Source organism: Cibotium barometz, chromosome 18 (genome assembly GCF_041138505.1).
Source record: "Cibotium barometz isolate CiBa-2024 chromosome 18, ASM4113850v1, whole genome shotgun sequence".
Taxonomy (NCBI): Eukaryota; Viridiplantae; Streptophyta; class Polypodiopsida; order Cyatheales; family Cibotiaceae; genus Cibotium; species Cibotium barometz.
Genome location: NC_141063.1, coordinates 23,855,784 through 23,881,096, shown reverse-complemented (window position 1 = coordinate 23,881,096; position 25,313 = coordinate 23,855,784). Strand labels below are relative to the sequence as shown.

The window sequence follows — 25,313 nt, the reverse complement described above, 5'->3', positions numbered from 1 at the left end:
CAACCTTCAAGAGAGAGAGAGTAGCCATCATTAGGGCAGCTTGTAACGGTGGTAGAGGCTAGTGTTGGGCTGACAAAGGATACCCCATACAGGTACTCCGATTTGTCTCATAGGCCGAGTTCGGTCTTTTGGAAGACGTTAATAAAATCTCTCTCTCTCTCTCTCTCTCTCTCAGGTTGTCGGGACTGTTTTGGAGGCTTCCATCGCGAAGAAATACTGAAGACAAGCTTTATTGCATGAAGACCCGTGGTTTTTGGGGAAGAATCAGTACCCACACGGAAGTATATGGATTATATTGTTGGCCCGGCATTTCTACAGCCTGTGTTCCGACTTGGTAGCCTCGTGTTGGACTATGTTATGGCATTTGTATATGGATAATCCGGCATCTCCCGTGAGGAGAGTAAGGCTGCCAAAGCTTGTACATGACATTATTCTCCTTGGGTAATAAAATACTCCAAGGAGGGGGGGGGGGGGGGGGGGGGGGGGGGGGGGCATTCTGGCCTCTATGCGGTGTCACATGTGCAAGCTCCATTTTCAGCATTTGTGGATGTTTTGTCCAGCTTTATGTTTTATGCAAAGTGATGATGGATATGTGTTAAGGCTGTGACCATCTTTAAATGTTTTAATATACCTGCGAATTACAGACGGAGGGACTCAATTCTAGGCTGGGTATTTATACCCCTTATCTATGCTGGTCGGCCCATTCATGATTTCCTCCACGACCTGGTCCAGCAAATAAGTGCTATTTTCATCGTTTTCACACTGCTAACAGGCTGGCCACCTTGCGCATGTGCTGGGATGCTGGGCAGCCCTGCGCAGTCTATGGGCAGCCCCCATACATGGCCGCCTCGCTAGGCAAGGCCCTAGAGCCTGTCGGCTGCCTGGCCATGTCCCCTTCGGCTGGCCAACAGCCTGCCCAGCCCATTCCAGGGCTGGTGGGCAAAGCCTGGGGCCCTCCTGGCCCCTTGGGGTGGCTCAAAAGCTTGCCCCATGCCCATTGCAAGAGATGATTCTCTTTTCTCAGGTAGCCGGAAGGGCTGGCACCTTTCTGCACGCAACCTACATGCTTCTAGACAGATGCCTGGCATTTGGTTGCAAACCAAATACACAATATACCCAACATCATTCGAGAGGGAGACTCACAGTACGGACTAGCACTGCTTCATGTGCAGGACGATTCACACCTAACCTTGGACGTGTAGAGTGGAACCTTGGCTGTCTCATCCAGGACTGGCTCACTTGGGACCAGTTTCCACTCGAGGTCCTGCACCTTCTTGTTCAGATATGTCTACGTGGCATCCAAGTGCGGGATGCACGTGACATCCCCTTCTGCTTAACTTGACGGAAGCTGCATAGCCTCTAAATAGTCCATCAATAAAGCCGGATAGTCTTCAAAGAATTCTTTGTCAAGCCAAACCGCTTCGTGGGTCCCTCGGTCTTGAAACTTCGTGAGGAACTGTCTTTGTCTTCGGCTGGAGCCATACTTGAAGCGGTGCAAAAGGATCTGTTTTGGAAGACTGGAACCATCACTTCAACTTCATCCAAGGTTCAAGAATGAGATCATCAAAGAAATCCACCCAAGTTCCCAAAATCCAATTTAGGGTTTACACGTCCTCATTGTAACAATTAAACAATGTAAGATTACACATAGATAAAATACCGTTGTTGTGTAAGCGATGAACAAGCTCTGACATTGGCCTTCATCTCCATGAAAAAATGGTAGAAAAGCCCCAAAGTCGACCCCTCCATGTCGGTCATGCGTAGAAGGACAAACAATGGCTTGAGAGCCACTGTGATGCTTTGCACCTCCGTCCAGAACTCCTCATCAAGCACTTTCCTCTGTATATACCGTGTGGGCTCCGACTGAGCATGATGCATCAACCTCCACGTAGGATCCTCCACTGTCTACGAAAGAAGATCTCGAAGCTTGAACAGCCTCTGCAACACAATGTACATGTATGCAAATCGTGTCTTTGAGGGACGAACCATGTCCAAAGGGCTATGGCTCCGTTAAATTAGCTAGTGCTTGATGCTTCTTGTGAAAGAATGTAGTAGCATCGGAAACCAAAGGTCGTACCCTCCACAAGCAAGTCTAAGCAATGGGCTACGCAAGGTGTCCAAACAATGCGGGGGAACTCAACCTCCACCATCTCTCCCATTGCCTTGCAATTAGACGCATTGTTCGTGACAACCTGTACCACATTATCCACGCCCACCTCAATGATTGCCTGTCGAATGTGTGTGAAGATGAACTCGCCGAAAATAAGTTCACCTGCCTTCCCAACATCAATTGCACGTAAAAGTATGTGCCAAGGCAAGACGTCACAAGGATATTGATGATGTGTCGTCTACGGATATCACTCCAACCGTTAGAGATGATAGTGCAACCAAACTGCTTCCACCCATCTCTCACGTGTTCCAGGGTCCTGTCTATTATAGCCTTCTGATCATCCAAGACTGTAGTGCGCATCTTGATATAGTCAAGGCTTATCCATGTGTTAGTATGGCCAACTTGTGCGATAGCCCTAACCATCCTCTTCCATTGGTCAGTGCGCAATACATTAAAGGAGATATTGCACTCAATGAGAGTGCGTGCTATCTTCATCTCTGAAGCCTTCTATCTTCCCTTTAACCATGATTGTGCATTGATACACAATTGCAAGGTGGATTGCCTTTGCACAGGTGATACACTTCCTTGTGCACGAGTATTTTCCACTACATCCACATCCTCCTCATCAACAAGACGAGTCCTCTTTTTGCTTCCTGATTCCTTTGTTTGTGTTGCATGAGGCATAGAAGAGGGTTGCGTCCCTAATTGACTAGGTAAAGGCTCGAGTCCATGGAGCAATACATCCTCAAAAGCATCCTCATTTGCCGTAGGAGCCATCAATGATCGCTCACGCATAATAGCATCCTTCACTTCCATAGGCACATGTTCACATGCACCAATATTCCTAGTAGTGCATATCCCTGTCAAGTGACGAATAACGCAAGTGATTGTACTCGTGCTTGTCCTCGAACAATACTTGCATTGCCACTGACGGGTTCCTAAACCGGATTGTCCTGGGGTTCTCACTATACTGAGGACATTGGTATGAGCAACCCAATACACGTTTATTGCGCGAGGCATAGTGTAAGCTGGTTGCTGCAGAGAAATAAAATTGAGATCAAAGAGCCAAAATATAGACTCTAGGGGTAGTAAGTACACCATGAAGTGTACACACAAACCCCTCGTCATTGATCACTGTGTACAGTGTGAAGAGAGAGTTCTCCACGATATATATATATATATATATATATATATAGAGAGAGAGAGAGAGAGAGAGAGAGACCACTCGTTCCTACTTGCAGCTCTACCCTTGGCAATGGGCTTATCGAATCCGATGGTGTCCTGGATGAAGCCTTTTACTCTACGGCGAAAGAAGCTCTCACCAAAGTTTACACTTACAGTGAGATGAAAACTTGGAAGATAAGAGAGAGAGAGAGAGAGAGAGAGAGAGAGAGAGAGAGAGAGAGAGAGAGAGAGAGAGAGAAACCTGAAATCAGTTGATGAGCACACAAGAATCCCTCATCAAGTTACAAGTCTACCCCAAGTTGTGTTTCAAATCCCTGCGTAGTTGTGTGTTGATGTGACTGCAGTCTGCTTATAAAACACACAAAACTTTGTACAAATCGGCTGAAATCGGTGACGACGGCCAGCCTAGGGTTTTTTTGGGCCCAAAATGTTTTTAAAAACTGCCACGTACGGATCCATATGATACGGTACAATACCGTACCGTACACTAAAACATGCCTGATCATAAGGTACGTACACTAAAACATGCCTGATCATAAGGTACGTACATACGGATGCAACCTTAGTACCCACTCTTCAAATCTAGTTTCGAGAACACCTTGGCCCCATTCAGCCTCTCGAGAATATAATCTATTCGAGGCATTGAAAACTTACTCTTGATAGTCAACTTATTGAGTGCACGATAATCGACACACAATCGAGAAGAACCATCTTTCTTCCTGACAAACAAGATCGGTGCTGCAAATGGCGACACACTTGGGTGTATGAAGCCACATTGCAACACTTCTTGGAGTTGGTGGTCCAACTCCAATTCCATTGCCTTGGACAGGTTGTATGGAAACTTGCTCGGGAGATCCGAGCCTGGGAGGAGGTCTATCTTGTGGTCCTCCAGTCTAGGCGAGGGGAGCTAGGGAGGGACATTGTCCTGAAGAAAAATCTTCTAGAACTTTTCATTGGAGAGCCTGGTACTTCTTTGAAGCACTGGCCACTGTCTAGGCAATCTAGATGTATATCATCGCACATTGTGCACCCTTCCTAATTTCTCGTTTAGCCTACAAGTGACTTATGATAGGAAAGTTCGATATTCTTGGCTCACATTTAATGGTCGCTAGGGCTTTGGACACATTCCGGCTAATCCGAAAAGTGTGCTTGTCCCACTCAATATCTGGCTGGAACTTGTGAAACCATTCAATTCCCAGTATTATGTCTGCTCCTACAAGAGAGGCGACCATAAAATCTTGCACAATCTCAATGCCCTAAATCACTAGTTTCGCACCTTGAGCTACTTGATGCTCGTAGTCATTCCTATGCGAAATCCCTCAGATTTCTTGTCTACCAAAGTCGGAACGAGACATGCTCGCCTATGGCGACAACATACTCCATGCTGCCGCTATCAAACAAGACGACGACTCTCTAGTCACCTATGTAGCCAAAGATCTTGAGCAATTCATTGTGCTCATACTCTTGGTCTTGGGCGACCTTCTGCTTATCTTCGAGCTCCCACATAACGATTGCACCTACCGAAGCACTGGGATCTGAAGAACTAGGGACAACCGCTAGGGTCTGTGTGGGAGCTGGGTTCACCACGGAAGCCATGGAGGCTGGGGTGGTTGTCTATGGAGTTGTGATAGTCTCCTTTGGACAATCCTTAGAAGTGTGTCCTTTTGTGTGACAAAAGAAACACCCACCCTCCTCCTTGTACTGAGTTGTCTCCTTAGCACTCGATTTCCCACCAGTCTTACCTACCTGAGCTTTCTGGTCTGTAGTAAGCTTGGGCGCCTTAGTCGAGTTCTCGGAGCCAAAGGCTCCCGTGCTCTGTCCTAGGGAAGACCCCCTGTCTGGTTCTGGCCTTTTTCTCCTGAGGTGGTTGCCTTAGGAGTGGCAAGCTGGGAAGTCCTAGGCTTTCCGCCATTGTGCTTCATTTCAGCACTCTATGCAAGTGAGAGTGCATCTTCAAAGATGGCTGTCCTCCCACTGGATTTGCCTGTCAAGACCATAAAGGAAGTTCCCAATTACAAACATAAGTTCGAAATCTTATTGGCAAACTATAGGACTAGGTGCCCGTTTTTTGATGCACCCCCGTAAACTTGTCGTCGAGTCGCTCAAGACAACGGGGCAATAAAAACCCCACTTAAGGTCGATGACAAACTCGTCCCAAACATCAACTGCGATACCAAATCTCGTGTGGGCATGAGTCCATCGGGTCCACCAAGGAATAACCTCACCTTCCAAGTACCAACTAGCCAAGATCACTCTGTAAGTGTCATTCTTTCTAACTGCAGCAAAATAGGCTTCAAATGGATGCAGCCAAGAATAAAGAGTTGTGGGGTCGAGTTTACCATTATACTTACTGAAGTTTGTTTTCTCAAGAAAATGACTGGAGGAAGCAATTGGTGTCATTCTTGCGTCTAAAGCCACAAGATATCTTTCGTGTTCCACATGTCGCCTGGCATCGTCTTGTGCAGTAGCACGGGATGTACCGCACGATCTTCTATCATTCGAATCTCCATTGCTCGCATCTGCAACTCAAGCGTCAAACTCGATTGTGGTCATAACCCTTCAAAAGGGTCACTCGGTAGAGAATCTACTCTCGAGATCTAGGCAACCAAATACACAAGACACCTGCCATCAATTGGCACTGCTTCATGTGCAGGACAATGCACACCTGACCTCGGACACGTAGAGTGGAACCTCAGCTGACTCGTCCCGGACTGGACTCACATGGGACCAATTTCCACTCAAGGTCCTACACCTTCTTGTTCAGATATGTCTACGTGGCATCCAAGTGCGGGATGCATGTGCCATAAAGATACTCGTACAACACAGCTATGCCATTGCCATTGAACTGTGCCTTCAGCCAACTCTTTCTTTGCAATGGAACCTTGACCATCCATCATGACCTAGCATGATTACATGGGATTGGTATCTTTTTTTTTTTACATTTTCAGAGTAGCCGTTCTCATTTAATTGGACATTTTGATAGTTGTTCCACCAAAGCATGAAACTTTGTGCCACACTTAACGTTGATTGACATTAACCATCCTTGCAAGCCTTACCTCCCAGCTTACAAATTTCTTCCACTTCCACACACTACATGTGAAAGATAATGCTCTTCACGCACTAGTTGATATCACACTTCACCAAGGAAAGCACACTAGCTCAAACACTCCTCCAACGCACTTAACTACCAAAACTCTATCTTCTTCTCCAATACTTCTGCTTTTGCATCTTCTCTTGAGGACCCACGGCCACAAAAAAGCTCCAAATAAACACTCCCAGACATTTGTTGGCCCAAGAGGGGAGGTGCAACAATAGAGTTAGGGTTTGGCGCAGTAGCACACACAGTGAAGCAAGTACACACACAACACACTGTAGATGACGGTGAGAGATGCAAAGACTAGATTGCATTGAAATGTATGGAGTTAGTAGGTCAACTCCATAATATCATAATACAACTAAAGTAGATGGTGTCCTTTCACACCAGATCTCCAAGGGGAAAAACCCAAAGGGAAAAAGTGCCCTTGGTTAGCCCATGTTCACATGTGACACTACTCATATCATATATGCCAATAAATCCCCCCTGTAGCAGTAATGTGAACCTGTACAAGGTGGGTAGCAGATCACTCTCTGCAGGAGAGTAAGCCCAAAGCTTTGCGGAAAGCTTCAAACTTCTATCGAGGCAACGCCTTCATGAACAGATCTACAACATTGTCCTATGCATAGCAATAAGATAATGTGATCTTCCCTACATGTATCCTCTCTCTAACATAATGATAATGAATCTCGATGTGCTTGGTACGTGCATGACACATTGGGTTTCGTGCCACGAATATAGCACTCTGACTGTCAGCGAGTATAGTAACGGGTGTCTGTTGACACTCACGAAGATCAACCATCAATCTCCTCAACCATACACAATCTATTGTGGCTGTAAACGCTGCCCTGTACTCGGCCTCACAAGTAGATGTGGGTTGCTTTTTGCTCAACCGTAATATACATGAATGCCCGAAAAAGAAACAATTTCCACTCATGGATTACCATGTATATCAGTCACCAACCCGGTCTGAATCACTGTAAGCATGTAACTTCAAGCTGCCCCCCGGGATATACCAAAGCAAGATCCAGGGTGCCCTGAAGATAGCGGAAGATCCGCTTCACTCCTTGTCAATGCTTTGTACCGGGGCTGTGTATAAATTTGCTACACTAGTACACTAGGAAACCCCAAACTAAATATCCAAGCGTGTGTTGCATAAGTATATGAGGCAGCCCACTACTTAGCTGTAAACACTCATATCAAAAGGCTCTCCAACATCATACATGCTCAATTTGAGCCTTAGCTCCATCAGAGTAGAGATGGGCTTACAATCTTGAAACCCAAATTTGTGCAAGAGCTCTTGAATGTACTTCGATTGCTGTACATAAATCCCAACATCTGTGTGCACAAATTGTATGCCCAAATAATAATGAAACAATCCCAAATCTTTCATCTCAAATGATGTTTGCAATTTAGCATTGAAGGCTGACATTTTCTCCTTATAATTCCCAATTAGCAGCATGTCATCCACATAAAGAATGAGCATAATCAAAGTGCCATGATCCTCTTTCACATAAAGGGTGCTTTCTATTGTTGAACTATTGTGAAAACCTTGGCTAGTCAAATAAGTATGTATCTTCTCATACCAAGCTCGAGGAGCTTGCTTGAGACCATAAAGTGCTTTTCAAAGCTTGCATACTTGGCTTTCATGACCATGCATCACAAAACCAATGGGTTGATTTATATAAACTTCTTCCTACAAATCCCTATTGAGAAAAGCTGATTTTATGTCAAATTGATGCACTTTCCATCCATGATGAACAACCAATGCAACAACGCACCTAACTGTGGCCATACAAGAAGTAGGTGCGAAAGTCTCATCATAATCAATGCCCTTTTTTTGGGCATAGCCTTTGGCCACACAAGCCTGGCCTTGTACCTGTCAATGGTACCATCAAGACTTTCTTTTCAACTTGTATAGCTCATCCTCATGAGCCTCTTCAAATGAATCTGGCTCATCTCCATCACAAAGTGTACTCATGCAAGCAATATATGCATGTTCTCTTGCATTACGTGAACCAGCCCATGTCCTGCTACCAAGTGGAGCTGAAAGCTTGCTCTCCTGTAAGGTACGGAGCAACCAACGAGGCACAACTCTGGCCTCTTCCGTTGCTATCCACTCTTCCTCCACTGCTTCCTCTACATTTTGAGGTGTAATGTGCTCATTTATGGACTGATTTTGATGTTGTCCATTAGGCAAAGTTGATGGCTGATCTATTGCATGGTAACATGGGACGGGGAACAGGGACGGGGACAGGGATTCCTGGGAACCGGGATGGGGAACGGGGGACGGCATGGGACGGCATACAAAATATGCAATTTTAAGTAAGCACTCATTTAAGAAACTTAACAATACTAAAACAAAGTCACTTTACACTTCCAAAGCATCAATATTAACTTTTAAGTCATACTAGCAAAAAAAATGGGTGTTACAAAAAAGGAGATCGGGCACCCAGGACCCGGTCGCCACCAAAGGCTAAAGCAAAAGACAAGGGCAAAGGCCTAGGCCCTAACCACATAAGCTGTCCATAGCCTCATATACCTTGCCGATGCATGGCTTCATACCATCCACAAGCCTCATCAAGTGGACAATAGGTTGAACCATAGCATCAATGCACTTCACTTTTTCCCAAAAATCAGGGCTCTCTGCTTTTTCCTTGCATAGAGCTCCTGTCTCAGTGGAAGCCAATGGTGAAGAAGTGAACTCGTCACTAATGAACAACTGTCTCAATGCACCACTACACTCTTTCAATCGGTAGAGCATCAAGAAGTTGGAGGCAAAGCTCGTATCTGAGAATTTGAGGAGCTAACGGCTAGATTTTTTGAAGAATTCATGGCGTAGGAACTGATGGTTTGTGACAAATTTCACTATTTGGCTGCCCACTTGGATGATAGGCCGGATCCATGGCAAGTCCCCAATATCCTTCAAGAGATTATTTAAGCAATGTGCCATGCAAAATGACACGGTGATGTTGGGGTACATGCTCTCAATGATCGCTCCGGCTGCCCTGTTTGAAGCCTCCCCATCAGCAACAAAGCCCACAACTAGGTCTGGGCCAATGATCTCTATGCCACTAGCCCACTCTGCTGCTAGCACATCAGCACTCTTCCCAGTCCCAAAAGCATCATGAAGTACATCTCACCGCGGGAATATGCAACAAGGCCATGGATGGACCTCTTCCGCGTATCACTCCATCCATCGGCTATCAGGGACACTCCATTCCTTGCCCATTGTCGCTTCGTGTTTTCTGTTGCTTGCTCCACAAGCCTCTTCTCCTTCTCTAGCAATGTGGTGCGCAAGGACTCCGATGATGGGGGCGTATAGTTTGGACCATACTCCCCTATCTTCTTCACCATGACCTTGAAGTAGTCCGATCTATCCACAAAAAATGAATAATTTAATAACCGATCAACTTCAAAGTTCAAAGTTCAAGTAACTTGTAAGAGGAACATTGTAAAATGATAGATCTTAAGCTAGACATCTTAATTCTTGATTACCTGGCAGCATGGAAAGCAATGTGGTCATGAAAGAAGAAGCAGGCTATGGCCGTATCAAACCTCTTCCTTCTTCTTGGGGTCCCAACTACCCTCAAGAGTACTTTGCCGGCGTGAGTGTGTGGATACGATCGGCATGGAGAAGGATGGTGTTGGGGCCCGTTCTTGTGGGACGGGTGATGCGCCCGCGGGTGCCAATGAAGTGGATGCACATGGGGATGCCAATGTGGATGCCGATTCTTGGGATGGCCTCACTAGTGTTGCAGGATCCACAGCCACATGTGGAACTCTCCTCCTTGAAAGCAAGGACTCATGTGCGGCAACACGTTCAAGAAGCCTCCTTCTCGTCTCCGGTGTGACCTAATCACAAAATCCGACCTCATGACCAAGCTCAAGCAAGAGGTGAGCTCTCACTTTATCCGCCCCACCCATTCGCCTATATGGACATAACTTGCAAGACCATGGGCGAGAGCCTCCTCCACTTCCGGGATGATCGGAGTTGACCTCTTCCCACCAAGACCAACCTTCGGTCCTCCTTCCTCTATTCGTATTGGCGCCGCCGGAACGAGGTGCGGGGGATGGTCGCGATGAAGATGCCATGGAGGCAAGTGCCAAGGAGGCTTGAGCAATGGAGGTGAGTGTAGGAGAGAGATGTAGGAGAGGCTAAAGCAAGAGGAGGTGAGACCGTGAGTGTAGGAGAGAGATGTAGGAGAGGCTTGAGCAATGGAGGTGAGAGTAGGAGAGAGATGTAGGAGAGGCTTGCCAATGGAGAGGCTAGAGCAAGAGGTGAGTGTAGGAGAGCAACAAGACTACAAGTGACAACTTGAAATTACAACTTACCCAAGGTCCCAATGCCACTTGAGCCTTGAGGCTTGAGGAGAGCTAGAGCCTTGCCGGGTTGCCCAATGCCTTGAGCCTTGAAAGTTGAGGAGTGTTGAGCCAATGAGCTTTCCACTTGAGCCTTGAAAGTTGAGGAGCGCTGAGGCTTGAGCTTGAGCCTTGCTTGAGCCTTGAGGAGTGTTGCAAGTGCCAAGAGGCAAGAGCTAAGTGTCACGATTGTAACTTAGTTCATTATACACAGTCTCCTCATGGTTACAGATACTGAAGTGACATGATTACAAAGGACCCCTACACTTGGATGGTCACGACTATTCGCTCTAGAGACATGCCTCTTCATCAAGAGCCACACTCCTTCGACGACTGGTCACACCCCTTCGCTCTAGGGTTGCAACTCTTCATCCAATGGTTGCAACTATTCGTCCAAAGGATGTGTCTCTTCGCCTAGAGTCATGACTATTGGTCATGGGATGTGTCTTTTCATTCGTGTCTCTTGAACTCCTATATAAGGAGCCTGTTGTATCACAATTTCAATCAATCAATCAAACATCTGTGTTCAAGTCTACTTTCAGTTTCAGTCTTAAATACACAGATAGTGGATGAAATACTAAGTAATAACAGTAATCCTCACAGTGGTATCAGAGCAAAATTTTTTCCCGGGCCTACGGTTGTGAGCCTCTCACCCTCTCCGCTCTACTCTCCTCTCGGTGTTGTATGGAAGAAGCAGAGCGATGGTGGACTTGGCGTGAATCCTTGCTCGCAGTAATGTAAACAAGTACACAAGGTCTCACACCCATGTACACGTATTGTGCGTATAGCAGAGTGGGACCCCCTGCTGTATTTCCGGAATACCCTCCCTCCCTGCTGACCGGTGGCGTTCGCAACATGGCAAGAACTCCCCCCTTCGCTGCTGAATTTGGAGCCCCCCCCCCCCTCTCTTCGCCTTGTTTGCTGCCAGCGTGCCTCTTGATTGCTAAGAGTGGCTGTCGGTTGTGATCCTCCTTCATACATGCAGCGACTGCCGGTGGCACACTGTTCGAAGAGGCGCACCCTCCAATCGGCGATGTGATCCAGCCTTCGAAGCGGCGCATCCTTCCAATCAGCGAAGCGTCAACCTTTCAACAACAACCAAAAAAAAAAAACGTAACGTTTCACATTAACAAAAAGCCTTATGATTTAAGGCTTATACACTTAAACCTTTTTTTTAATACACGTGGCTTCCACCAGCCACGTGAGCAGTCGGGAGCCAGCACCCAACGGCCGCCAGCGCAAGGAAACCTGCCGCCGTCGACCAGCGCAAGGACACCCGCCAGCGACCAACGCAAGGAAACCAGCCGACCAACGTATTTTTTAAAAAAAAAAACCAACGGGCGTACGCTAATGTGAACCGGCACCCCCAACCCCCCGGATGCAGCCCTCTTCATGTATGCCCCTCTTGTCTTGGCAATGACTTTCTTGGCATGTAGGGCTTCCACCAAACCCTACAGTGCAGAATTTTGTTGCTGTCCAGAAATTACAAGAAGCATAAAGTGTTGAAAGCGGCCTCAAATCCTCATTTTCTTCACCGATTTTCCTTCTCGGGCATGAAATGAAGGCATTTCAACTACTCTTGAAGCCTTCTCTGGCTACTTTTTCGTCACACTTGATCCATGGTGAGCCAAAGCCTCCTCAAGCTCCCGACAAGCAACTTCTTGGCGTACAACACCCACAACAGGTTTCTAGTCCTCAGCACAGTTCTGTAGAGACCACCAGACATGAAATACCTTCATTTGAGCCTCTGCATGCTCGTCGCAAACATTCTCAGCATTACAACAGTTATGAGAAAGATCCATCTTTGAATCACTATCAGCAGAAGCCAAAGCAGCAATATGAAGCTTCCAAAGGATCACATCTTGGAAAGAAATCAGCCATATCAAGATGGGCTTTTACTTAGTGGCACGTGTGTCCGACCCTAGTCGAGTACTCGGTCGTGAGCGCCACGACGTTGGACAAGTTTCCCCTCGCGAGCAATGCCCTACATTCAAGTCCTTACAAGCTCTTGGTGGCAGTGTTGAAGACTTACTCATTCTCACGTTGTGCAAGAGGATCCTTGAGAGGTCTAAGAGGCGCAAACAATCTCAACCTCTCCCTTCTACATTGGAAGCCTTAATACCTGCTGAGAAAGCTGAAGATTCAGAAGATTCTTGTACATGTGTGACAAATACAATGTCCACAACTACTTTTCTTGCCGTGACCCAGGCAGAAGCAATAGCCTCGTCACCGCTCGTGCAAAATGGAGTCTTTGCCTCTGACCAGCTACCTGACGCCGTGGTGAATGATGCTTCTTCTTCAAAAATGAAGACTCCAGTCCTTACCTTCAGTGGTGCAAAGGATAAATCAGACGCAGACTCTTGCAGCATGACTTCAGTCGTTACAAATAAATCTTTGGACATAACTTGTTCCGAGAACAACTTTCTAAGCAAAGAAAACCATATGGAAGATATTTCTTCTCAACCTATGACAACACTCAAAGACTTTTGTGTTCTAGAAAAATCAGTGGAATCCCTTTCAGACATCCAACAGGTGGTTGTCGCCTCTGAGCAGGAAAGCGTGGTGACACAATCAGATAATTTACCAATAGTTTCACTTGAAGCAGATAAAGATTCAATCTTTTCTTGGACAAAGCTCGAAGTTACCAATGATGTTAACAAAAGTTCTACTGAAGTTATAGATATGATTCTCATGCTTTTGGTAAAGATGAGACAAGTTGCAGATGCAGTTAATATTCAGTTTGGTATATACAAGATTGTTATGGTCAACAATAATGCCATGACATGGGATCTTGCAGCTAGAGCTTTGGATGCAGAAGCAATTCAATCATTTCCCTTCTTCCAGAGTCTCAACAACTACCCCTGGATTTTATTTTAAATGGGAGGGAATGTCACGATTGTGACTTAGTTCATTATACACAGTCTCCTCATGGTTACAGATACTGAAGTGACATGATTACAAAGGACCCCTACACTTGGATGGTCACGACTATTCGCTCTAGAGACATGCCTCTTCATCAAGAGCCACACTCCTTCGACGACTGGTCACACCCCTTCGCTCTAGGGTTGCAACTCTTCATCCAATGGTTGCAACTATTCGTCCAAAGGATGTGTCTCTTCGCCTAGAGTCATGACTATTGGTCATGGGATGTGTCTTTTCATTCGTGTCTCTTGAACTCCTATAAATACTAAGTAATAACAGTAATCCTCACACTAAGAGGCTAGAGCAAGTGCCAAGGAGGCCCGAGGTGAGTCTTGAAGACTTGAAGACTTGAAAGTTTCCTATAGCATGTGCCAATGGGGACTCTTCTTATAGCCATGGGCCAAGTGGGGAGGGCTGCTCAACGGCTAGGCACCCAACGGCTAGGTGCCCAACGGTTACAGGGCGCAACGGCAAACTGGTCAACGATGCGCTACAATCAGCTGACCGTCCCGTCCCATCCCGTTCCACACGAATCGCCGTCCCACCGTCCCGAAATCGCCGTCCCCTTGTTACAGCGTGGGCTCACACGTCCCCTAGCCGTCCCCTGTCCGTTTCCGTTCCCACACGTTATGGGACGGCATTCCCCCCTCCCAGGGGTCCGTTCCCCACGTCCCCTGTGACTATGATCTGTTGTGCCATCAATTCCCAACATGAGAAGTCCTTCAAACATGTTATGTGGGCCTGAAGGTGGCTATCCAAAAAATTCAGCCAATGGCTGGTCTGAATTTTCAGCAAACACCTCTCAGGCTTCAGCAGTCCAAAATCCTTTGTGTGGAAGGATTAAAGAGACGGTAGCCTTTACTACCACTACTATAACCCACAAATATGCACTTAGTAGCTTTGTCATCAAGCTTACCTCGCAATTGATGGGGTACATATGCATAAGCAATACATCCGAAAACTATAAGGTGATCAACTTTAGGTTTCCTTTCGTACCAGGCCATATGGCATTATGGTTTTCAATGCTTTGGTAGGGCATCTATTTAACACGTGTAGCACATATGATTGCCTCCATCCAAAATTTATGAGGCAAGCCTTTGCCTTCAACCATGTATCTAGCCATTTCCATCAATGATCTATTCTTTCTCTCAGTAACACCATTTTGCTGAGGAGAATATGGCATCGTCATTGATGCTTTATGCCCTTTTATGCCATAAAAGCTTTGCAAGCAATGGACATGTATTCCCCCCTCAATCTGTACGGAGGGTCTACACTTTGCAACCTTCTTGATTTTCAGCCTGTGCCACAAAATGCTGAAAACATGCAAATAAATCAAATTTTGCTTTCAAGGGATACACCCAAGCAAATCTGGAGTAGTCATTGATAAAGGTTACAAAGTATACATGCTTTCCAATAGATGGTATCCGCATAAGACCACACACATCACTATGCACAAGCTCCGTTCACATACATGTTTTGGTGGCAATTCTACATGAGACATGTCCTACACCATTTGATGCCTTTTCAATAGCATCAAACTGCCATAATTCACATGCCCAAACCTTGCATGCCACAATTCTGCCCCTTGCATGGCAAGTGTAAGAGTGGTAACCACATAAGCATCACGCTCTCTCTGGTCAAACCTGTCAAGGTGGTATAACCCATGGTACAATGTGCCAGATATGACTAATGCATAGCCACCTTCACGGTCTTTGACTCTGCACCCGTGGTCCTCAAAGTTCACTGCATATCCTCTTTTAGCAAAAGAGGAGACCGACAGCAAGTTCTTCTTAATCCCAAGCACATACACTACATCTGGAAGACACAAGTCTGCACCATCTGCTGTTGTGAGGATCACCTCACCAACACCCTGAATTGGATAAGAAGAATTGTTTGCACATGTTACCCGTTTGCCTTCAGGGGCAACCATAAGCTTCTGAAACCAATTCCTTTGTGAGGTAATGTGTTTAGAAGCACCACTGTCAAAGTACAATGTGTCGTGTCTTTCATTGACACTGAGAGACATATGCTCTAATGATGCATCATAATTGCAAGTAAGAAAAGTCTGTGTGAAAACATGCCTTTACCTGCCATTTTATCCAGCCCAAAAGGGTATTTTTGGCATTTTATTTGTCTTTGCTGCTGGCCAACAGCTTACCCTGACCGACCAGCAGTCCTACAGCATATAAAAGAAACTCAACATCACAACCCTGAGTCTTGCTGCAGCCGATGCTCCTTCATCTTCAGGCAATGCATCGTTACCTTCTGCTGCTGCTGGTGTTTTCGCATCTTCTCGCTGCGCATCCTCTCCTGCTGCTGCTACAGGCTGAGTATCTTCTCCTGCTGCAGCTATAGGCTGAGCATCCTCTTCTATCTGTGTTTTTACCTACAGCTACTGTTCTACAGCAGCCTTCGTCTATTGCACTTCAGCGTTCCTTATTAGGAGCAGATCGGCAGTAGCTTTTCACCTACAGTATATCAGCGTTTTATCTACAGCACATGGGACAGCAACCCCCTCTGCTACAGTAGAGCTTTCCAGTAGGTTTACTTCAGCAGCCTACCATCTGCCTTGGATTGTGGCCTTCTCCACAACTCTTTTACTTGATTTTATCATATATACACTCACTCATTTCATACTGTGTTGATTTGCTTTGATCTTTCATACATTTGGTCCTTTCGTCTTTTTGCCCTCACATGGTATCAGAGCTATCATGAGCAAAAGGATTGAACACCTTGAAAGCACACAACATGGATCGTCTACCCACGATTCTGGAGGACCAACCTTTCTTACCAGATGTTGATTCTCCTTATTCATATATAGATCACACGGAGGATGGGACTCCTTATTCACTTGAGAGCCCCACTCGAGGTCTTTCATTGGGAGACGACCAACCCATTTACACCTACTCTCCCTCTACACCCTTGGCACCTCGTCTTTCTTCTCGGAGCTTATCAAACGTCACTTCCAAAGGAGGATACATGCAGTGTGCCAGTACTGGACCCCGGTATCCAGCCTCACCTAGGAAGCCCTGCTGCTCAGTCTAGCCGATAGCCTGGACTTCGGTATGGGATTCTTTCTCAGGAAGGACAAGTACCTCCTCGGTCGTTCGGAGATCCATCATCATCAACCCTACCGGTGACCGCATCAGGTTCGTATGTGCCTTTGAGTACTTATGTTCCTAATTCTACTTGGGTGTCTTCTTCTGAGCACAGGTTCAACATATGGTACCATCAACTACCCTCGATCCCTGGAATTATGTGAACCCAAATAGAGGAGGGTCTAGGAGTACAATTCACTCCCAGATTTCTGGTGTTCAAGGAGATAACACTGTTTTCTCTTCCGGTTCACCTTCTATTCCTGCTCCTAATGTGTTTTGGAGTACTGCTCAACCTCAAGCACAAAACCTTCCCACCCAACCCATCTCTTTTCCTGCTAGTGTTGGCGTGTAGCCATTACCAGCTACACCCCCATTGGGTCCTGCGTATGGGTTTTACCCAACACAGGTATCTATCAACACTATGCCTTCTGGCACTGCGGTGCCACCCAACATTCCAAGGTATCACGTTGTTTACCAACCCATCTCTGGCACTAATGCTTTTCTTGCTTATGTGCCCACTCAAGGATTTGTGCCTCAGCCACGTATTCCACCTATCCCAAGTGCCCAACCTTATATTCCATCTTATGGAGTACCCTTGCCAGGTCCTACACATGTGCCTGGTATTAGTGGATTTTCTAGAGTTCCTTCTCACCCTTTACACTCCGGATATGGGTACCAGCCATCCTAGACTCCCCCACCTCCTTCCTTTCACGTCTCTATGTCCGAAAATGCTTTCACAGAAAAGACTCATTTCAATGGGTCTAATTACATCACCTGGGCTAATCTTATGGAACAAGTTTTCACTTCCCAAGGTTCCTGAAACCTAGTGAAGGGACTTGAACCAAAACCCCACCCCTCACTAGCACCTCCTGAAGTCATCCGCTATTGGGAAGCTAGGAATGCCACTGCCATAGTGGAGCTCATGCAAGGCCTTCTGCCGGAGTTTCATTCACAACTCCAACAGTTCCCCTTTGTTTTTGATAGATGGACACACCTTGCAGAGAGAGATGCAGCAGGTGATCGCACGCGTCACATTGATCTCAAACATCAAATCCAACTTTTCTCTATAAAAGAGTGATGACCTGACCGTGAAGATTACTGAATACCAACGCCTTAACGCGGAGTACGCCATCATTGGCTCCGCCGCCAAGTCTCAAGAAGACCACGTTATCACTTTACTGAACAAGTTGCCTCCTTAAGACGAACTTTTGAGATGATTGATCTCGGTCTTCTCTCATATTTCCTTGGCATGGAGGTGATCCAACATCCTTATGGTATTTTTGTGTCACAACAAAAGTATTGTCTTCAACTCATTACTTCCTACTTTCCTGATAGTGCTATCCATGTGGCTACCCCATTGGATCCAACCATCAAACTATCAAAGGAAGAGGACTCACCTCCACATGAAGAGCGAGCATACCACCAAGTGGTTAGGAAACTCATATGGCTCACAAATTCTCGACCTGACATTTTCTATTGCAAATCCATTTTAAGTCTGTATTTCAATGTTCTTAAGGGGCCACATTGGAGTTCAGCAATGAGGGTTGTTCGCTATCTAGCAGGTACCTATATGTTTGGACTTCACTTCAGTCGTGGGATCACCCTGTGTGGTCTCCGACTAGGCCAGTGATTTCGATTCCCGTCGTTCTGATGGTGGTTATTTGTACTCCTTGGATCTGCCCCTTTCTCTTGGTCTAGCAAGAAGCAGGATACCGTTGCAAGTTCGTCTGCTGAGGCCGAATACCGGGCCCTCTATGACACCACCACTGAGGCTATGTATCTTCGTCAGCTTCTTACGGAGATGCACGTTCCCATTGACACCGCTTCTACCATCTTCGTCAACAGTCAGAGTGCGATTGCCCTTGCTAGCAATCCTATTTTTTCGAACCATACCAAGCATGTGGGTGTCCATTTTCATTTTACCAAGGAACAGGTTGAGCTTGGTACCATCAGACTCTAGTACATTCCTACGGCGGACAACCATGCCAACATCCTTACAAGGTCCATCAACCGGCCCATCCTCGAGCGTCTTTGCGAGCAGATCGGCATCGGTCCTCCACCATCACCCTCACATGTTGAGAGAGGGATCTTACTCTCCTTTTAGATTTTTTATCATTTTTGTATCGAGCACGAGTCAATGAAAACCCCATGAGGACACAGCTCATGTGAAGACCCACTACATTGCATTTACCATCTTGCATTCCCTGTGCATAGCATTCTGTTTTTTGTGTTTGGGGCACATGTGTGAATGAAAACCCAAAAATGGGCATTCATGCATGTGAAAACCATTTGCATTGTGGCATTGATCAAGTACCGCCCAAACTCAAAAGGTTCTACATTGTCGACAAACCAAAGCCACATTCCTCTTCATGATCCTCTTCAACCCCTTTTCATCTTCTCTCATGGTCCCCTTTTGGCCTCAGTGGGGGTGTGTGAAAACATGCCTTTACCTGCCATTTTATCCAGCCCAAAAGGGTATTTTGGCATTTTATTTGTTGCTATTGGCCGAAGTTTACCCTAACCGACCAGCAGTTCTACAGCATATTAAAGAAACTCAACATTATTCACTTCAACAAGCACATCACAACCCCGAGTCTTGCTACAGCCGATGCTCCTTCATCTTCAGGCAATGCATCGTTATCTTCTTCTCTTGGTGGTGTTTTCACTTCTTCTTGCTGCGCATCCTCTCCGAGTGCTGCTACAGGCTGGGTATCTTCTCTGCTGCCACTACAAGCTGAGCATCCTCTTCTATCTGTGTTTTTACCTACAGCTACTATTCTACAACAGCCTTCGTCTATTGCACTTCAGCGTTCCTCAGGAGCAGATCTCCAGTAGCTTTTCGCCTACAGTATATCAGCGTTTTAGCTACAACACATGGGACAGCAACCCTCTCTGCTACAGTACAGCTTTCCAGCAGGTTTACTTCAACAGCCTACCATCTGCCTTGGCTTGTGGCCTTCTCCACCCTCTGCATTATCACAAGGCAACAGCTCTCTCTGCTCCTTCAGAGTCTCACACTGAGCTTTTGTACTGGATTTTATCATATATACACTCACTCATTTCATGTTGTGTTGATTTGCTCTGATCTCTCATACATTTGGTCCTTTCGTCTTTTTGCACTCACAAAGTCCACTCGTCTTGCACAAATTTACTGACACATCATCTTTCCCTGCAAGTGATGAAGAAGAATCTGCAACCATGCCGCTTTCCTTTTTCTTCTACTTTGCAAGTCGCTTTCTGCACTCATTTAAATAGTGACCGAACTTTTTTTCAACAGTGACACTTGCTCTTTTTCTTGGGCTTGCCTGGATAATTTTTAGCCTTTTGTGAAGGCTATCCCAAATCAGTCTTTGACTGAAAATTGCCTTTGCCTTTGCCTTGGGCAACAAAAGCCCCATCACTGCCACACATGACGGAAGATTTGTTCTTCCGATTCTGCTCTTGTAGCAACAAACCAGCCAGCTCTTCAAACAATATTGGTTCCTTCAAACAAGATTGGTTCCGGGTTCCCTTGCATAGATAGAGTGAGCGATGTGTGGAAGTTCAAGTAAATTTCTAGCAATGATGATAGTGTCCTCGTTCCTCTGATTTTCTATTGGCTGACCAGCTCCTCCCACCTATATAAAGGCGGCTAGGCTTAGCCTCATTATCATCTCTCTTTTCAGCTTCTGCAGTGATAGGCAGCATCTATGGGACCTCCCTCATGTTGCTCTACGTCATGTACTACCTTTTCTGGTGATATTCAGCAATGATCTTCTTTTCTCCTTTATGCTTGCTGTCCATACACAGTGTTGTATGGTTCTTGCGGCATTTCTTTGTGGGTATCACAGCATAGTACCCATTCTTTCAATGGAAAGTCCCAAATTTTTGTGCACAAGTGAGCTATATGATGTGCCAATTGCACACAAATGCGAAAATCCCCAAATATGTGTGTTCCCTGCAACTTCAATTGCGCAATTAAGCAATAACTTCTGGAAACCCCCAAATTATTGTAAAGCCTACTGCTTTGATTTCTGAAATCAAGTAAAAAATTCTGCAATTGTGTGCATGAAATTGTCATGTTTGCCTTGAATTATGCAATTAAGCATGACTTTAAAAAATCCCCAATTTTCACCGAACCCCTTGCTACTTGCACCCTGGAACTTTGCAATGACACATGCAATTCACAAAAGCCCCAAGACAAAAATCCAAAAAGCATCTGCTTGGAAGGGAGGCAAGTAGCTCACTGTCACAACCAATTGACAAAGGGGGAAGACCAGCCATGGAGCAAAATTGCCAACACGCAAACAAGTAAGCAATCGAGGCGACGGACAAGGAGTAGGTAGACAGCCAAGGTGACGGACAAGGAGCAGGTACGCGTAGCTGAACACACCGAACGGAAAGGTGCACGGAACGGATGGGCATTGCGACCAAAATGGCGACAATGACTGCGACAACGAGGACGGAACAGCGTCCGGCAACGGCAACGACAACCGCAACGGCAACGGCAATGTGTCAGATGGCAAAACTGCCAGACCAAGGAACCCCAAAAACACTCAAAAACCTCCTTTGTGCCACGTCAGCCCACAAAGTGCACGGAGCCTCGTCCACTGTGGTGCAAGCACCGCTGCTAGGCCAGGCAGAGATAATGACCCCCGCACTAGTGCCGCCAGATTGGGCGGCCCAAAGGGACGTTGGGCGACGGCAAAGTGATCAAGAATGCCAAGGTGGGCGGCGGAAGTCAGGCGCACAACAAGCCCGAAACCTTGGAAGGAATGCACCGGACGAAAAGTTGCACATGGGTCGGCGCGAACAGACGGAGGTTCGAGCTAGGCTATCGCCAAGGAAGCTCTGATACCAGAGTTGGCCCAAGAGGTGCAACAATAGAGTTGGGGTTTGGCACAGCAACACATAGTGAAGCAAGTACACGCACGGCACACTATAGATGATGGTGAGAGATGCAAAGACTAGATTGCATTGGAATGTGTGGAGCTAGTAGGTCAACTCCATAATATCATAATACAACTAAAGAAGATGGTGTCCTTTCACACCAGATCTCCAAGGGGAAAAACCCAAAGGAAAAAAGTACCCTTGGTTAGCCCATATTCACATGTGACACTACTCATATCATATATGCCAATAACATTACCTTGCATATACAAACCTTGTTCTTTCCCCACTTTTTCCCTTCAACATCATCGTACACATATTACTTTAGCATAATGCACATATTTCAATCTGCGTGTATTAATTATCCAGCTCCCTTCTTGCATACATTTTGAAGCACCTATATAAAAAGTCCACTCATGGCACCTACTATGGCCACTATACATGCCACCACTACAACTCCCAACGCCACATCCTCTACCTCCATTGTTTCTATTACATTCTCTACCTCTTATGGCAATGACAGCTCTTACCACACAACCTAGCCCAATAGCAACACTAAGGTGGCATAGCAATTGAGACTACGTCCTCACCAATCTTCAGAGAGGTAACCCTATTTGACCCCCCACTGAACACTCCCCTTTCTGTGGATAACGATCTCCTCCTCTACTCCGACAATATAATTCTATGGATACATGGCCTTTGGGTAAACCTTAACCCAGCCCAATAGCAACACTAAGGTGGCATAGCAATTGAGACTACGTCCTCACCAATCTTCAGAGAGGTAACCCTATTTGACCCCCCACTGAACACTCCCCTTTCTGTGGATAACGATCTCCTCCTCTACTCCGACAATATAATTCTATGGATAGATGGCCTTTGGGTAAACCTTGCTCTCTATGATCATGACATTCAACTTCTTTTGCCCAAGAAGAGGAGAGAAGGCAATGCCTAGTTATCTTGGTTCTGCCAAGAGGACAAAGAAGGTACTCAAAACTCCCTAGACATAAACCATATAGGAAAACACAAACTCTTAAGGGATGACATTTTGACCAGATGGCGCAAACTAATAAGTAAAAAGAAAAGTAGAAGATTTGTTCATAATAAGAATTGGCAAGAGCATGCATGAGACTTATTTCATGTGTCCATGCAAGATCTTATAGTACCACTAAGGTTTCGATCCTAACTTTATCATATAATCAATCATCTGCACTTTCTATTGAATATTTTGAAAATTGAATTCAATGACTTCCATAAAAAAGGTCTTCAAAATGCGGCCAAGATGACACCACCTTTCACAGCTTCTACTAGAAAGAAAATTGACAAGAAGCCACTACCTTTGGTGCAGCCATCGGATACTCCTCAGGCAAGAAAAGTTCAAGCTTGAATACTCCCCCTACAACCCATCAGAAGCTTTATCATTGAGAATACCCATCACCTTTAAGGACAAAACTTTTTTGGCATGCCTTTGTAAAAGGCACGTCTTAGCAAATTAGAAGAACAGCTCAAAGTCATTAGCTACAAAAAAGAAATGCTTATTTATTGTATTCCAATCCTCTCTCTCTCTAATACCTCTCTTCTTTTTCTCTCCAACCCTCTCTCTCTCTCTCTCTCTCTCTCTCTCACACACACACACACACACACAAGGCAGACTCTTACAATAAAGGAATTCTTCTTTTGTTAATGAGCGTGTACCTTCATACGCAGACTGGGCAGGACCAAGGATCATTACATTGAAGTAGCGCAGATTATCTTCAGAGGGAGACGCACTGATCCCAGGGGCTAGGTACAAGCAGACATCAAGAATATAAGCTACTACTAACCTTGCGAATCCAACACTATCAAAGCACGCATCGCTCTTTAACCGTACCTGGCTCACTCAGCAGCCGTTGTGTTTCCTGAAAAGGAAAGATACATGAGCATTTGAACGCAGCACAACCGAAAAGCAGAGACCAGAGATTGCTAAGTGACGAAGAAATGCCATTTTCGGATGACAACAGACGCATCACCATATTTGCCCGAAAAGGAAAAGCAACTAAAAAAAAATATTTCTTCCTTTTAAGCTTACCTTGATGATGCGACGAGGGAGGTTGCTGTTGGCGTTAGCAGCAGACATGGTGACAGAACAGGGCTAGGGTAAGGGTTAGAGCTTCACTGCAGAATTAGGGCTTCCACGGAAGGTAGCGGGATCTCACTTGCAGAGCAAGCACCTGCAGATGGATCACCTTTATATAATCTCACAATAACAACAGCGACAATTTCGTGGGGCCTACACGTCCCTTTGATCCCCTTTATACATTGCTTTGGCAAATTCCTTAAGTGGGTGGTTACACACAGAGTGCCCATGCCTGTCCACTCCTCCTTACGTTTCTTTGTGCTCACTAAGAAGGCTAAATCATCACCAGCGCCTTCTCCTCGAGGGTAGCACTAAACTTCTCAAAAGTCAAAGGAGGATTCACTTAAGTGTTCGATGAAGTGACCAAGCCATCATACTTCTAGGGATAGATCCTCATACACTTTCATGCCAAATCTTCAGTTGACTTGTTGAGCCCAATTGTCGCCATCTAATCTCTCATAGTCTTGATCCGCTTAATGAATTGCTCGATTGCTTCTTCACATAAAGCCTCTACGACACTAGTTGATTCAAGCCTCCACCATGACACTAGGCTGATTCTCAAGATTCTGAATCCTTGTCTGGTTTGTCTGTCTGATTTTTTGTTTCACATTGGTTTTGTATACCACCCATGCCTCTACTATGGTAGTCGTATGTTGAATTCGATATAACTAGTAATTCTAACGATGATGGCACATAGATCTACATCCCTTCTCCTCCATGCCTAAAGCAAGAGCAAGGTTTTGTATACCACCCATGCCTCTACTATGGTAGTCATATGTTGAATTCGATATAACTAGTAATTCTAACGATGATGGCACATAGATCTACATCCCTTCCTGCATGCCTAAAGCAAGAGCAAGGTCTCGCATAAATGTTTATGTTGCATCTAAGATCCAATGTAGGTTCTCGGCCTTACATTAAGCCCCAGTGGGAGTCTCCCACTGTTATAAACAACCAAACAATCATCCATCACATGTAGTGTGCTCTAGATCACAGATTTAACATAAGATAATATCTCACATGGGAGTACTTTTGATGTACTTTTTGGTGCAAGGCTTCCTCGACTAATGGACAATAATTATTGTTGCCTCACTCTTTTGTGTTCACTCTCCTTCCATCTTGCTTAATCAACATGACTAATCAATACTTCTATCCACCCTAAATTCTTACATGGTATCAGAGCCTTGTTCATCCAAACCCTAGGTTCATCAAACCCTGAATCTCCATAGCCTCATCTTAACCCTAGATAGCTATCAAACACTAGGCATCTCCCATTATCCTTATTCACCTCATTAAGCCATGTTGTAGCATAAACCTCTTCTTCCCCTCTCTTTAAAAAATGTAGCCTTTAGTGTTTTGATGATATCTCACTCCACACTAAATCAAATCTAAAACTTTTTGAATCAAAGTGTAGTCCTTTCATAGCTCTTTCAACACCTAAAAAGGCTCATGCCAATTTACAAATAAACAAGACAAAAATGCAAATCTGTCATTGTAAAAATGTTGAAGCCTAAATTCTTTTAGTCGTCCTCGATGGGATCATGAGGAGTATACACATCA

General features: G+C 45.5%; 1 protein-coding gene across 1 annotated transcript in view; it reads right to left on the bottom strand.

Annotated features, from left to right (window-relative positions):
- The window catches only part of LOC147629095 (ubiquitin-conjugating enzyme E2 36-like), a 29,670-nt gene extending 5,783 nt beyond the window's left edge, over positions 1-23,887 (bottom strand). The window contains exons 1-4 of the mRNA XM_086812340.1: positions 23,706-23,887; positions 23,508-23,535; positions 23,333-23,419; positions 22,975-23,033 (exon numbers count right to left, since the gene is read on the bottom strand). Coding sequence (XP_086668466.1) covers positions 22,975-23,033; positions 23,333-23,419; positions 23,508-23,535; positions 23,706-23,753 — 222 coding nt within the window. The 5' untranslated portion in view covers positions 23,754-23,887. The remainder of the gene's footprint in view (positions 1-22,974; positions 23,034-23,332; positions 23,420-23,507; positions 23,536-23,705) is intronic.
- Between the last annotated feature and the right edge of the window lie 1,426 nt (positions 23,888-25,313).